Raw genomic sequence first — 15,625 nt, 5'->3', positions numbered from 1 at the left:
CCTCACAGCCCACCGTATCCCAGGATGCAATGCGCGCCGGTGACGAGGAAACAAACAAAATGTCGGTCCGGTCTCAGAGAGAAAGCCGCACGTGAGGAGTAACTGATAAATGTGAGTATCGGGTTTAACTTTCAATCAGGAGAGACCGTTTTAATGTACCAATACATACCTATTGCCGGTGTTGTGCCGTATAAATCTATTAGGAAGCTGCAGCTGATTCAGAACGCCGCTGCTCGAGTCCTCACTAACACTAAGAAAGTGGATCACTCCTGTTCTGAAGTCTTTACACTGGCTTCCTGTGTGTCAAAGAATAGATTTCTAATACTGCTGCTGGTTTATAAAGCACATGAATGGTTTAGGGCCCAAAATACCATTTCTGACCTCCTGCCTAAATGATGAAGCATCCAATCTCTCAGGTCTTCAGGGACTGGTCAGCTTTCTGTCCCCAGAGTCAGAACTAAACATGGAGAAGCAGCGTTCAGTTATTATGCTCCAAATATCTGGAACAAACTCCCAGAAACCTGCAGGTCCCGCTGCAACTCTGACTACTTTTAAATCCAAGCAAGAAGACTTTTCTTTTTGTCGCTGCTTTTAATTGAACTATTCATATCTTAGACTGCACTGTAACTTTTATCCATGTGTAGCAGGATGAGCAGTAAATAGTGTCCGTAAGGCATATTCTTTTTGGCCTATCACCAACAGGGGGCACCCCTATAAAGGGGCAGAGGCTTCTAGCTGGCGGCCTCTTGTTCGCTGGTGTCCAGACCTACCCACTTCCGTTCTTGCCGTGTTTGCTTCCGCCACCGGCATAGGTATCTTGTAGGAGAATAGCTGGCTTCAGGTAAAGTTTCGCAATTCTCTCATACTTACGTGTAGTCACGTTTTGTTTTGTATAGCGGATGATCATCCTTTTGCAATCACCATTTGTTAATAAGATGAATACATGTTGTTCTTTTTCTCTTGTTTTTTCTGTGTTTAGGACAATTCTGGAGAACTGTATCTGCTGAGGAAGGAGCTGCCATCCACACAGGACCCCCGTGGTGCTGGAGGAATCTAAACAGCATCAGGGACATCACCCTCCCAAACCTCTGCTTCCTGCCGTCCAGCTGAACAGCAGCTCAGGAAGCTTCAGAGAGAAACAGTGTGTTCAACAGAGACTGAAGCTTCAGAGAAACAGTGTGTTCAACAGAGACTGAAGCTTCAGAGAAACAGTGTGTTCAACAGAGACTGAAGCTTCAGAGAAACAGTGTGTTCAACAGAGACTGAAGCTTCAGAGAGAAACAGTGTGTTTAACAGAGACTGAAGCTTCAGACAAAACAGTGTGTTCAACAGAGACTGAAGCTTCAGAGAGAAACAGTGTGTTCAACAGAGACTGAAGCTTCAGAGAAACAGTGTGTTCAACAGAGACTGAAGCTTCAGAGAAACAGTGTGTTCAACAGAGACTGAAGCTTCAGAGAAACAGTGTGTTCAACAGAGACTGAAGCTTCAGAGAGAAACAGTGTGTTCAACAGAGACTGAAGCTTCAGAGAAACAGTGTGTTCAACAGAGACTGAAGCTTCAGAGAAGAAACAGTGTGTTCAACAGAGACTGAAGCTTCAGAGAGAAACAGTGTGTGTTCAACAGAGACTGAAGCTTCAGAGAAACAGTGTGTTCAACAGAGACTGAAGCTTCAGAGAGAAACAGTGTGTTCAACAGAGACTGAAGCTTCAGAGAGAAACAGTGTGTTCAACAGAGACTGAAGCTTCAGAGAGAAACAGTGTGTTGAACAGAGACTGAAGCTTCAGAGAGAAACAGTGTGTTCAACAGAGACTGAAGCTTCAGAGAAACAGTGTGTTCAACAGAGACTGAAGCTTCAGACAAACAGTGTGTTTAACAGAGACTGAAGCTTCAGAGAGAAACAGTGTGTTCAACAGAGACTGAAGCTTCAGAGAAACAGTGTGTTTAACAGAGACTGAAGCTTCAGAGAAACAGTGTGTTCAACAGAGACTGAAGCTTCAGAGAGAAACAGTGTGGTTCAACAGAGACTGAAGCTTCAGAGAGAAACAGTGTGTTCAACAGAGACTGAAGCTTCAGAGAGAAACAGTGTGTTCAACCAGAGACTGAAGCTTCAGAGAGAAACAGTGTGTTCAACAGAGACTGAAGCTTCAGAGAGAAACAGTGTGTTCAACAGAGACTGAAGCTTCAGAGAGAAACAGTGTGTTCAACAGAGACTGAAGCTTCAGAGAAACAGTGTGTTCAACAGAGACTGAAGCTTCAGAGAAACAGTGTGTTTAACAGAGACTGAAGCTTCAGAGAGAAACAGTGTGTTCAACAGAGACTGAAGCTTCAGAGAGAAACAGTGTGTTCAACAGAGACTGAAGCTTCAGAGAAACAGTGTGTTCAACAGAGACTGAAGCTTCAGAGAAACAGTGTGTTCAACAGAGACTGAAGCTTCAGAGAGAAACAGTGTGTTCAACAGAGACTGAAGCTTCAGAGAGAAACAGTGTGTTTAACAGAGACTGAAGCTTCAGAGAGAAACAGTGTGTTCAACAGAGACTGAAGCTTCAGAGAGAAACAGTGTGTTCAACAGAGACTGAAGCTTCAGAGAAACAGTGTGTTCAACAGAGACTGAAGCTTCAGAGAGAAACAGTGTGTTCAACAGAGACTGAAGCTTCAGAGAGAAACGGTGTGTTCAACTGGAAGTGGTGATTTAGTAAACATGAGTGTTGTGCTGCTCTCGTTGGTGAAGCAGCGACTCACTGCAGCTGCTGAAGACATCTTTGTTCTGTTTGAAAGAACGATAGCAGAGTACGAGGAGGAACTGTCTCGTTCAAAACAGGAGAACGAGAGACACCGGAAACTACTGGACGCTGTTTTACAGCCTCAGCTTCAGATCCACAGAGCAGGTCTGTTCCCTCTTTACTAACTCTCTCTTTATTCACTCTCTCTTTTTGACCAAATGTTGTTAAAAACATTTCTGATGGTTTAACTTTGATAACTTCTGGTTCATATTTCCTCATATGGTATTTCCACAAATTTTGTCCGTTATTCTTACTAAAAATGTACACAGTCTCATCTGACTGAAGATTGGCCCCATTTATTTGTGGCGTTGCAAACTCTGCGGTAAAAGTGAAGCTCATCGTAAGTTCATCCAGGAAGACAGTCTATTCACTATTCCTGCGTAACTACTCTCTCTCTTCTCCAGCTTAACCAATTACTTCGCTCTATTCTCAAGAGCCTATCATAGCGCTTTGCCAAACCTTTTAAATCTGCTCTCCCCTCTCTGACAGTTGTCATTTCGGGTGACTCTACGCAACACACAGACAGCAATCGTCAAACTAACCTCGTACTTCATGGTATTATGATTCTCAAGACGTTCCGATTCATAGTGCTCAGACCAGCTTCCAGCAGGATCTTGATCCGGGCCCGACACACTGCCTGAGTCCCTACGCAACTTCCTCAAGCTGCCGCTCGGTATCCCGCAGCAGCTCACCAGCAGCAGAGGCAGATCTCCTCCTTTCCAAACTGCAGCAGCAATGCATTACTCCAGCTCCAGGCCTATCTCTTCACCAGCTCCGCAGGCTCGCAGATCAAGCTACAGGCGGGGTTCCCCAGCTCGAGTCAGCGGCTCCAGCCGGCTACCCGCAAACCCGGACGCGGGAGGAAAAAGGACAAAGAAGTCGGGCCCCACGGAAGCTCCTCTGGCTTAATGGAAAACCTCCCCGTCTCGCTCCCAACGCTCACCATAGCAGCCGCCCCAGGGTAATAGCTCGATCAACACTCCGGTGATGCCCTCTCTTGAGAGCGCATCACCCGGCATCAGGGGCCAGCTCAAATCATCGCATGCGAAGCTTCACCCCATCTCTGGTTTCAACCATCACAGCCCCTCCCGTAGGTAGGGCTCAGGCCTATATCCGATAGCAGCTACATCTCCTCCCGGCTCAGTAGTTCACACTGGACAACAAGTTGCAGTCGTAAGCGGCTAGCAGTTTCACTGCACAGCTCCGGGCTCTTGCCCCCTTCTGCCTAGAGCGCCGCTTTCCTCCTGCGCCTCTACGTAACAACAAGGCGTCAGGTGCAGCGCTGGCAAGAAGGCAGTTTGCAACAAGTTTACGAGACTGTCCGACGTATTACATTGCATTTAGCTGAGGCTTTTATCCAAAGCGACTTACAATAAGTGCGTTCGACCAACAAAATACAACCTTGAAGAAAACAGAAATCAGGTTTCATAGAGCAAAAACATTTCAAGTGCTACTCAACTGGCTTTAGGTAAGCCAGTCCTTTATTAGTATACAAGTGCTTTGTTATAGTTCTATCGCTCGAAGTGGAGTCGAAAGAGATGAGCTTTCAGTCTGCGCCGGAAGGTGTGTAAGCTTTCTGCTGTCCTGATGTCAATGGGGAGCTCATTCCACCATCTTGGAGCCAGGATAGCAAACCCACGTGTTTCTGCGGATGGGAACTTGGGTCCCCCTTGCAGCGACGGGCGCAGCGAGTCGTTTGGCTGATGCAGAGCGTGTGCACGCGCTGGGGTGTACGGTTTTTTAACCATGTCCTGGATGTACGAAGGGCCAGATCCATTCGCAGCATGGTAAGCAAGTACCAGTGTCTTGAAGTGGATTCTAGCAGTTATCGGAAGCCAGTGAAGGGAGCGGAAGGGAGCGGCGTGGTGTGGGAGAATTTTAGGAAGGTTGAAGACAGACGAGCCGCTGCATTCTGGATGAGCTGCAGAGGTCGGATGGCACATGCAGGTAGACCAGCCAGGAGGGAGTTGCAGTAGTCTAGGCGTGAGATGACGAGAGCCTGGACCAGAACCTGAGTCGCTTTCTGTGTCAGCTGGGGACGTATCTTCCTGATGTTGTAAAGCGTGTATCTGCAGCAACGGGTTGTAGCAGCGATGTTTGCAGTGAAGGACAGGTTGTTATCTAGGGTCACACCCAGATTCCTTGCAGTCTGAGTCGGGGAAACAACTGAGGTGCCGATGTTGATTGTTAGGTCAAGAGTAGGACAATCTTTTCCCGGAAGGAAAAGCAGTTCAGTCTTGTCAAGGTTGAGCTTGAGGTGATGAGCAGACATCCACTGAGAGATGTCAGCTAGACAAGCAGAGATGCGTGCGACGACCTGGGTCTCTGAGCGGGGAAAGGACAGAATTAATTGGGTTGTCGTCAGCGTAGCAGTGGTATGAAAAACCATGCGGGCTAATGACTGATCCGAGCGAGTTTGTGTACAGGGAGAAGAGGAGGGGACCAAGAACAGAGCCCTGAGGGACCCCTGTAGTTAATTGACAAGGGTCGGACTCGGACCCTCTCCAAGTCACCCTGTAGGTACGGTCTTTCAGGTATGAGGTGAGGAGGGAAAGTGCAGAGCCTGAAACTCCAAGTTTTTGGAGAGTGCGAAGGAGGATCTGATGATTCACCGTGTCGAATGCAGCAGACAGGTCCAACAGGATGATGACAGAGGAGAGGGAGGCTGCTTTAGCAGTGTGCAGTTCCTCAGTGACAGCAAGGAGGGCAGTTTCTGTGGAGTGACCTGCCTTGAAACCAGACTGGTGCGGATCCAGAAGGTTGTTCTGATGGAGATAACAGGAGAGTTGTTTAAAGACAGCGCGTTCAAGTGATTTAGACAGGAACGGGAGGAGAGAGACAGGCCTGTAGTTTATAACATCAGACCGGGTTGAGAGTGGGTTTCTTTAGGAGAGGGTTTACTCTTGCCTCCTTGAGACTGTTTTGGAAAGTGACCAGAAGTTAGAGAAGTGTTGATTGAAATGGGTGAGAGAAACGGGTAGAATATCAGGAGCGATAGTCTGAAGGAGGTTTGAAGGAATGGGGTCCAGAGGACAGGTGGTAGGGCGGGCAGAAGTAATGAGGGTAAGAACCTCACTTGGAGAGAGAAGGGGAAAGGAGGTCAGTGTGTTGGTGGAAGGAGGGTCTGGTGACCCCAGCGGTGAGTATAGGTGAGTCAGAAAAAAAAGGGTGATGATATTCGCTCTTCTTTTTCCAAGTGGTTACCAAAGTCGCTTGACAGAAGGGAGGGGGTTCCAAGAAGGAGGAGGGGGAAGGGCTTTGGGAGGGTCCAAGAGGGTGGAGAAGATGGAAAATAGATTTTTGGGATTGGAATATGAAGATTGGATCTTATCTTGAAAGTGCTTTTTGCCCGAGAGATCGAAGCAGAGAAAGAGGAGAGGAGAGCCTGATAGGTGAGGAGGGTCGTCATGGTGTTTGGATTTCCACCGGTTTCCGCTCTGCTGCCCTAAGGACGGTTCTATTAGCACGCAGTGCGTCATTTAGCCAGGGGAGCAGGAGGGGAACTGACGAGCCTGCCGAGATGTGAGAGGACCAGAGAGAGTTCAGAGAGGATGAGAGAGTAGAGAGGAGAGTTTCTGCAGGGCTGAGAGCACCGATGAGGCAAAGGTAGAGGGGGAGAGGGAACGAAGCTTACGGCGGACAGGTGCAGGATGAGAAGAGATTAGTTTGTTATGTTTGGAAAGGGGTAGAGAGAATGAAGTGATCAGATGTGTGGAGCGGGTTTACAGAGAGGTTAGAAGTAGCGCAGTTCCTTGAGAATATGAGATCAAGGACATTGCCAGCTTTATGAGTTGGTGGGGACGGAGACAGTGAGAAAGCAAAGGCGGTTAACAGAGATGTTAGTTCGTCTATCTTCCCCGTCTGGAGGTTGAAGTCTCCGAGAAGTACAGCGGGAGGGCCAGTTTCTGGGATGTGTGAGAGGAGATGATCTAATTCCTCCAAGAAGTCCCCCAAGGCGCCTGGTGGACGGTAGAGAACAACAATGGTTAATTGTATAGGATGGGTTACTGTGACGGCATGGAATTCAAAGGTGGAAGGAGTGAAGTTAGGTAGCTATGCCATTGCTATCTTTAGTTTCAAGAATCAGGGTAAAGGTAAGTCCTAGGTAAGGTAAAGTAAAGATAGTTCCTCACTTCTCCCACATACGTTATATAAAAATACTTTTATAAAAGACCGCATTATCGTTTTTCCAGCTTCTAGAGCAGGGGGTCATCCATCCATCTTCTCCCGCTTATTCGTGGCGGTCGGGTCGGGGTCGCGTGGGTAGCAGTTCCAGCAGAGAGCCCCAAACTTTCCTTTCCCTGGCCACATCAACCAGCTCTGACTGGGGGATCCCAAGGCGCTCCCAGGCCAGCGAAGAGATATAATCCCTCCACCTGGTCCTAGGTCTACCCCTTGGTCTCTTCCCAGCTGGACGTGCCTGAAACACCTCCCTAGGGAGGCGCCCAGGTGGCATCCTAACTAGGTGCCCGAACCACCTCAACTGGCTCCTTTCGACGCGAAGGAGGGGCGGTTCTACTCCGAGTCCCTCCCGGATGACTGAACTTCTCACCTTATCCCATTGATGTGAAGCTCATAAAGGCGAATAGAAATCATCAGCTGATGGAGTGTAGATGATTGGTAAACTCCAACAACGAAGCACCCAACCGGGACTTGTGAGTATCCCCCACACCCGCCCGGCGCCTCACACCTTGAGCAACTTGAGAAGAATAGAGTCCAACCCCTATCCAGAAGTAAGGTTCCAGAGCCGACGCTGTGCGTAGAGGTGAGCCCAACAGCTCCACCTCCCGCACAAGCTCCGGCTCCTTCCCCCCCCGAGAGAGGTGACGTTCCACGTTCCCAAAGCCAGCTTCTGTCGCCCGGGTCTGGTCCGTCGAGACCCTCTGCTTTCACTGCCAGCCTTCTGGCAGCGCACCCGACCCCATCGCTGTTTCCCGTAGGTGGTGGGCCCGCGGGACGGAGAAGAAGCGGAGGTGTTGCCCATGTTGCCTTTTCGGGCTGTGCCCGGCCGGGCTCCGTGGCAAGGCCCGGCCTTTATTTATCTATACATCATATTCTATTTACTTGTATATAGACTCTTCTTGACTACTGCAATGGTGTCCTGTTTGCAGTATAGGTTCCAGTATGTTCAAAACTGTTCTGCTAGGGTACTCTTCACATACAAAGCCGTAGCAGCACATCACTCCCCACCCTCATCCACTTCCACTGGCTGCCGGTCAAGTCCCGCATAACATACAAGTCCTCCTCACCTACAAGTCCCTCCATGCCAGAGGTTGCGCTAGACTTTTTCGCTGCCCGTCATTTTGACGGACAGGATCGTAAAACTTCCGTCAAAATCCAGAATACCCGTCCGGCCTTTACACAACTCTGACGAGGGGGGGGGGAGCATGCTCGTGAACTGTCAACGGGGGTGCGCCGTGTTATGCATGGCTGCTGCACCTCGCGGGAGCGTGCACAGCGTAAAGCCAAAACTCAGACATTTCAATGATTTGTACGGCACAGTTGGGTTTGGAAACGGTATGATTTCCTTTTTGGAGGGCATGCATAACACGGCATAACACCGGAGCGTTGCTGCGGGGAAACTTTGGCGCTGTTCCGAGTTTGTTCTAATCTGTCAAAATGACGGACTGCTTTCAGATTTGTCCGTCATTGTTAAAAAAAATCCGTCATAGACGGAAAATATTCGGTTAACGCGACCTCTGCTCCATGCCCCCCCAGTACCTATCGGACATCCTTCGCCCACATGCCCCACCCCGGAACCTGCGGTCTTCAGACTCCGGCCTGCTTACCACCCCCCGCACCAAACTGCGAACCTTGGGGGACAGAGCCTTCAGTGTGGCAGCCCCCCCCCCCCCTCTGGAACGCTCTCCCTGTGGAGATTTGCAACATCCCCACGCTTGACGCCTTCAAAGGGCCCTCAAGACCCGTCTGTTTGCTAAGGCCCTTGGCCCTAATCTATTTGTTGTTCTGTCTGCCTTTTGTTTTTTCCCTGCTCTTCTTTGTAACCTTGGCTCTCATGAAAGGCGCTTTATAAATCCAAGCTATTATTATTATTGCACTATTTTCTATTTCATTTGTATTACTTGCACATCTCAAAACATTCTCTTGCACTATTTCATCCGTTTTATTTGTTTATGTCCTATATATATTCATGTTGCCCTGTTGGAGGAGGACTTCAGTTTTTCATTACCATATCTAAACTGTAGCTGCTGAGCACATGATGATCTTGTAACCTGGAGCTCAACGCTCTCAAGACAGTGAGCTGGTTTTGGACTTCAGGAAGAACGCAGCCCAACCCGCCCACATCACTCTGTGTGACTCCCCAGCCACTGCTGTGGAGTCTGTCCTCTTCCAGTGACTTTTATCCAGCCCCTAATAACATTACTTTAAAGGTCCCATGTCATGCTTTTCTGGTTATACCCGGCCCCTTGTGTTATGAAGGTTTTTTCTGCATTTAAATGGTCTGCAGAGTCACAACCCTCAAAGTACACCCTGTAGCGAGTAAAACTCTAAAACAGAAAAGACCTGTCTGTGCTGCCCCCAGAATGCCTCGTTGGAGATTTATCTTTTTCCATTTTTCTTCTTCTTGGGTATACTGACGTATTGGGTATACTGACGTATTGGGTATACTGACGTAACAGCTCCGCGGATTGATCCTCACTCACACACACACACTCATCCAGCCTTATCTCTTCTCAGCCGCAATACTCCGCAGGAGCTCCAACAAGGCGTGTAGGACAGAGTGAATACACAAACTATACAGACATGCTGTTTGAGGAACCAATGTGAGTTTGGAACATTGAACAATGTAAATCTATCCTAGTCGACCTCAACAATGGAATTATGATCAGTAGAAATGGCCATGACATGGGACCTTTTTTAAAGTCATCATGTCAAGAACACCTTGTTCTTTTGACAATTGTAAATCCTGCACATGCTGCACATCTGTTCTGCACACTTCCTCTTTTAAATCAGCACAGTTCTCCACTTTGAATAAAGTGTATAGTATTTGTCACATGTAAATATTGTTAATTGGTTATAGTAGTTTTTTAAATAGTTTTTTTTTAAATAGCTGTCCTAACATTCCTATTTGTATTTTATTTAGTTTGTCTAAGATGCTTCTTTCTGTTTCTTTGTATGCACCACATATATACTAAAGCAAATTCCTGTGTAAACCTACTTGGTAAATATAACCGATTCTGATGAATATGTGTTTCCTGTTTCCTGCAGACGTCCAGCAGCTGGTGGTGGTTGAAGAAGAGGTTCCCCCTGAGCAGCAGGAGTGGAGCTCCAGTCTGGACCAGGAGGACCCAGAGCCCCCCCCCACACATCAAAGAGGAACAGGAGGAACACTGGATAAGTCAGGAGGGAGAGCAGCTTCAAGGGCTGGAGGAGGCTGATATCACCAAGTCCACATTCACTCCTGTCCCTGTGAAGAGTGAAGATGATGAAGAGAAACCTCAGTCCTCTCAGCTTCATCAAACTCAAACTGAACACCTGGAAACAGAAGCTGATGGAGAGGACTGTGGAGGACCAGAACCAGCCTGGAACTCAGATCCAGAGAGACATTTACAACCAGAGACTGAGGACAACCCTGGAGACTCTTCAGAACCTGAGACTGAAGACTCTTCTGAACCTGACACTGAAGACAGTGTTGATTGGAAGGAGACCAGAGAACCAGGTTCAAACTCTCAGAGAAATAAACAAGACCCTGTCAGTGATTCAGGACGTAGTGCAGGAGAGAAACCATTCAGCTGCTCAGTCTGTAAGAAATATTTTGTACAGAGAGATGCATTAAAGGGCCACATGAGAATCCACACAGGAGAGAAACCATTCAGCTGCAGTGTTTGTGACAACAGATTCACACGCAGTCATCAGGTCAAAATACATAAGTGTGTTGGTCGTCAGTCCTCACAGCTTCATCAAACTCAAACTGAGGAGAACAGAGAGGCAGAGCCTCCAGCCAGCAGCTCAGCTGAACACATGGAAACAGAAGCTGATGGAGAGGACTGTGGAGGACCAGAACCAGCTAGGAACTCAGATCCAGAGAGACATTTACAACCAGAGACTAAGGACAATCCTGGAGACTCTTCTGAACCTGAGACTGGAGACTCTTCAGAACCTGACACTGAAGACAGAGAAGACGATGATTTAAGCTTTTTGAAACATACATTTGTTCACAGTGGTGAAACATTTAACAGCAATCACCAGGGAGAGGAATTGTTTACAGAAGGTGGAAATCAAAACCAGCATATGCCGAACCAGGAGGACCCAGAGCCCCCCCCACACATCAAAGAGGAAGAGGAGGAACTCTGGAGCAGTCAGGAGGGAGAGCAGCTTCAAGTGCTGGAGGAGGCTGATATCACCAAGTCCACATTCACTCCTGACCCTGTGAAGAGTGAAGATGATGAAGAGAAACCTCAGTCCTCTCAGCTTCATCAAAGACAAACTGAACACCTGGAAACAAAAGCTGATGGAGAGGACTGTGGAGGACCAGAACCAGCAAGGAGCTCAGATCCAGAGAGACATTTACAACCAGAGACTGAGGACAACCCTGGAGACTCTTCTGAACCTGACACTGGAGACAGTGCTGATTGGAAGGAGACCAGAGAACCAGGTTCAAACTCTCAGAGAAATAAACAAGACCCTGTCAGTTATTCAAGACGTAGTGCAGGAGAGAAAACATTTGGCTGCTCAGTCTGTAAGAAATCTTTTAATCGGAGAGGACATTTAAAGACCCACATGAGAATCCACACAGGAGAGAAACCATTCAGCTGCTCAGTCTGTATGAAATCTTTTAAACAGAGAGGACATTTAATGGCCCATATGAGAATCCACACAGGAGAGAAACAATTCAGCTGCTCAGTCTGTGAGAAATCTTTTGCACAGAGAGGAGATTTAAAGGGCCACATTAGAATCCACACAGGAGAGAAACCATTCAACTGCAGTGTTTGTGACAAAAGATTCACACACAGCCATAACGTCAAAAGACATAAGTGTGTTGGTCGTCAGTCCTCACGGCTTCATCAAACTCAAACTGAGGAGAACAGGGAGTTAGAGCCTCCAGCCAGCAGCTCAGCTGAACACATGGAAACAGAAGCTGATGGAGAGGACTGTGGAGGACCAGAACCAGCCAGGAACTCAGATCCAGACAGACATTTACAACCAGAGACTGAAGACAACCCTGGAGACTCTTCTGAACCTGACACTGAAGACAGCGGAGATTGGAAGGAGACCAGAGAACCAGGTTCAAACTCTCATAGTACTACACAAGACCCTGTCAGTGATTCAGGACGTAGTGCAGGAGCGAAAACATTTGGCCGTGCAGTCTGTAAGAAATCTTTTAAACAGAGAGGACATTTAAAGGCCCACATGAGAATCCACACAGGAGAGAAACCATTCGGCTGCTCAGTCTGTAAGAGATCTTTTGCACAGAGTTCAGCATTAAAGGGCCACATTAGAATCCACACAGGAGAGAAACCATTCAGCTGCAGTGTCTGTGAAAAAAGATTCACACAGAGTCATCAGGTCAAAAGCCATACGTGTGTTGGTCGTCAGTCCTCACAGCTTCATCAAACTCAGACTGATGAGAACAGAGAGGCAGAGCCTCCAGCCAGCAGCTCAGCTGAACACATGGAAACAGAAGCTGATGGAGAGGACTGTGGAGGACCAGAACCAGCTAGGAACTCAGATCCAGAGAGACATTTACAACCAGAGACTGAGGACAACCATGGAGACTCTTCAGAACCTGACACTGGAGACAGGGCTGATTGGAAGAAGACCGGAGAACCAGGTTCAAACTCTCAGAAAAATAAACAAGACTCTGTCAGTGATTCAAGATGTAGATTAGGAGAGAACCCATTTGGCTGCTCTTTGTGTGAGAAAATAGTTAGACGGAGAGGAAATGTAAAACACCCACGAGAGAAACCATTCACCTCATCTGTGAAAAATATTTTACAGTGAGACATTTGCAACCAGAGACTGAGGACAACCTTGGAGACTCTTCTGAACCTGACACTGATGACAGTGACAGTTAGGTTTAAACTCTTTGGGCAATGAGCAGAGTTGGGTGTTCGTGTTTACTCCATGAGTGATAGACAACCCTATTTGGTAACTTTGATTTTGTTTATTTAAGTTATACCTGTTCACTTTTATCAAACAGTATATCTTTTTTTTGTTGCTGTTATAAATAAAGTTTTGGAGCTTAAATCAACCGACTAAGCCTATGTTTCAAAGGACAAATAGAACCCCGTCACATATGGTGTCAGAAGTGGGATGGCTAATCGGAAAAAGCTAATCCGCGTTACGAAGCACCGCACAGGACTACGTTCCCAGCGTCAGCAGCAGGAGAAGAACGCAACTGGCAAATCAGAGCGGGCATGGGAGACAGAGGACGATGATTAAGACAGGTCCTGGATGCCCCCAGCAGCTCCTATGGCCTCAGGGTCAACCAGTTAACCAGGGGGAGAACTACTGTCACTGATGAAATACTTTCTATCAGGGCAGCAAAGGCGAGAGGAGTTCCTGTTGGCAGAGCTCTGAGACCTACGGACTTCTGTTCCAGTTGGTAAACCTTTTCCTCAATCAGACTCCGATAGCCAGCCTGATCAGCCAACGCCTGAGTCGAGGCTATATGTGGAGCCACAAATTCCATAGTACCAGTGCGGTGAGAACATTGAGAACTATTTATTGCTGTTTGAGCGCATTGCCAAAACGTGGAGGTGGCCAGAAAGGGAATGGACATGCCGGCTCGTTCCACTGCTATCAGGGAAGGCATTGGAGGCCTATACTGCAATGGACGAGGCGAGAGCCCACTGCTATAGAGACCTGAGAGAAGCGTTGCTGACAAAATTCGACATCTCCCCAGAGACGTATTGGCAGCAGTACCGGTCCATGGTGGTACCGTCTGAAGAGAGCCCCATCGAGACCTACCATCGCATTAAAGGTCTCTACCGGCGGTGGATTCGGCCAGAGCGTCACAACAAGGAGGAAATTGCAGAGGCCATCATCTTGGAGCAGATGCTTCGGATACTCCCACCGGAGGTGAGGACCTGGGTGAAGGAGCATGAGTCTACAGACTGTCTTGTGGCTGCCAAGCTGGCGCTCCAGTACATCAACGCCCGCAGAGGAGGACCACCTCCTGCACGCGCAACCACTTTTACACACCAACCAGCACACCAGCCCAGGCCTGCAAAGAGAGAGAATCGACCAGAGTTCTCAGGATATCTTAGCACTGCCCCAAACCAACAAGGTAAGGTAAGGATTTAATTTGCTATTACTGCCAGCAGCCAGGCCACATAGCTTCTGTGTGTCCCCTACGCAAAGCTAAGGTCACAGGCGCTTGCTATGCACCCCGGGCAGAGTTGGGGCTCATTGGGGATCAAGAGGAACGTGTTCAACGTCATACAGCTGTCACTGTTAATGGCCAGCAGGTCACTGCTTTGTTGGATACTGGTAGCTTCATGTCTCTAGTGAAGCAAAGACTTGTGCCAATTGGAGCTATGGACTACAGCAGACAAACAGACATTTTGTGTGTTCACGGGGATAAGCATCCCTATCCCAAAGCGGACCTATCCGTGATCATTGATGGACAATCGTACTTGTTGAGTGTGGGGGTGGTACAGAACTTGCCGATTGATGCAATCCTGGGATGCGATTTACCAGTACTCTTGGATTTGCTGCATGAAAAAGAACTCTCTGTGAAAACTGACTCTGGGGGAAATGGGAATGTTAATGTTTCTGGCCCAATGATAACTAGAGCCCAAGCGAAAGCTGGAGTCCAACCACTCCCAGACTTAGATAATAGTCTGTGTGAGGGTGGCACTAAGGGGCCATGAAAGATCACAACAGCCGTCCTACCCATTGGTACCTCTCACTCCAACCGTTCAAATTCATTATCCGTCACCGATCTGGCAAATCGAATGTAGTGGCTGATTACCTTTCCAGGTTGCCGCACATCGCCAACCTCGGGGAGGCGGAGGATAATGTGTTCGGGAGATTGTTGCAGTGAAGGCAACAGCGAGAATGTGTTTACTCCATGAGTGATAGACAACCCTATTTGTTAACTTTGATTTTGTTTATTTAAGTTATAATGTTTCACTTTTATCAAACAGTATATATTTTTTTTGTTGCTGTTATAAATAAAGTTTTGGAGCTTAAATCAACCGGCTAAGCCTATGTTTCAAACGAACAAATAGAACCCCGTCACACATCGTATATAATGTGATAACTTGAATGTTGTGATAAAAAAATATTTGGTCCAAGTAAAGAGAGGACTGTGGATGACCAGAACTGGCACAATGTACAACCAGAGACTGAGGAGGTTTCCATATTGGGTTATATAATTAAAACTAAAGTTTTACATGGCTAAAAAAAAATGTAAATGATAATGTCCGTCCAAAAATAAAACATTATAGTGAAAACCACCCGTGAATGATGGGATGGTACTAAAAGCTTTAGAAATCCAAGCTATATCATATAAGTACCCTGTATCAAGATTGATGCCAAATAAGTGACATTTGACCATTTTAAGAGAGGTTTAGCAACAAAAAAAACACTTCTGGGGTCATTTGGGTGGATTTTCCCTATCTCTGGCCCCCCTCGGTCGATGTTGATAATTGACATCTCTTTTGAACCATTAGAGCCAATAGAATCGAGGGGAGGTTCGGAAGTTTGGCTCCGTAAAGTGAAGTTGTGTGTTGTCTAGGGCTGTAGCGATACACTAATCTCACGATACGATACGATACACGATATTCAGCTCACAATACGATATATATCACGATATTCAGCCAACGATACGATTCGATACACTTATATCATTTTCTGAAAGATTTTAAAGGGACAGT

General features: G+C 47.4%; 2 protein-coding genes across 3 annotated transcripts in view; both read left to right on the top strand.

Annotated features, from left to right (window-relative positions):
- LOC117533157 (zinc finger protein Xfin-like) overlaps positions 1–12,801 on the top strand; it is a 35,626-nt gene extending 22,825 nt beyond the window's left edge. Inside the window, exon 4 of one of the 2 annotated variants that reach the window (XM_034196798.1) lies at positions 10,278–12,801. In XM_034196798.1, the coding sequence (XP_034052689.1) occupies positions 10,278–12,743 (2,466 nt within the window). In that variant the 3' untranslated portion in view covers positions 12,744–12,801. The remainder of the gene's footprint in view (positions 1–10,277) is intronic. The other variant, XM_034196799.1, reaches the window with a different exon arrangement.
- A 741-nt stretch (positions 12,802–13,542) lies between these two features.
- LOC117533162 (zinc finger protein 396-like) lies at positions 13,543–14,940 on the top strand. The gene has a single exon (XM_034196805.1). The coding sequence runs from the start codon at positions 13,575–13,577 to the stop codon at positions 14,046–14,048; it is 474 nt and encodes a 157-aa protein (XP_034052696.1). The 5' UTR covers positions 13,543–13,574; the 3' UTR covers positions 14,049–14,940.
- Positions 14,941–15,625: the final 685 nt, after the last annotated feature.

This window comes from Gymnodraco acuticeps, unplaced genomic scaffold, assembly GCF_902827175.1.
Source record: "Gymnodraco acuticeps unplaced genomic scaffold, fGymAcu1.1, whole genome shotgun sequence".
NCBI lineage: Eukaryota > Metazoa > Chordata > Actinopteri > Perciformes > Bathydraconidae > Gymnodraco > Gymnodraco acuticeps.
The sequence above is the reverse complement of the archived record's forward strand: the minus strand, read 5'-3'. Positions and strand labels throughout refer to the sequence as shown.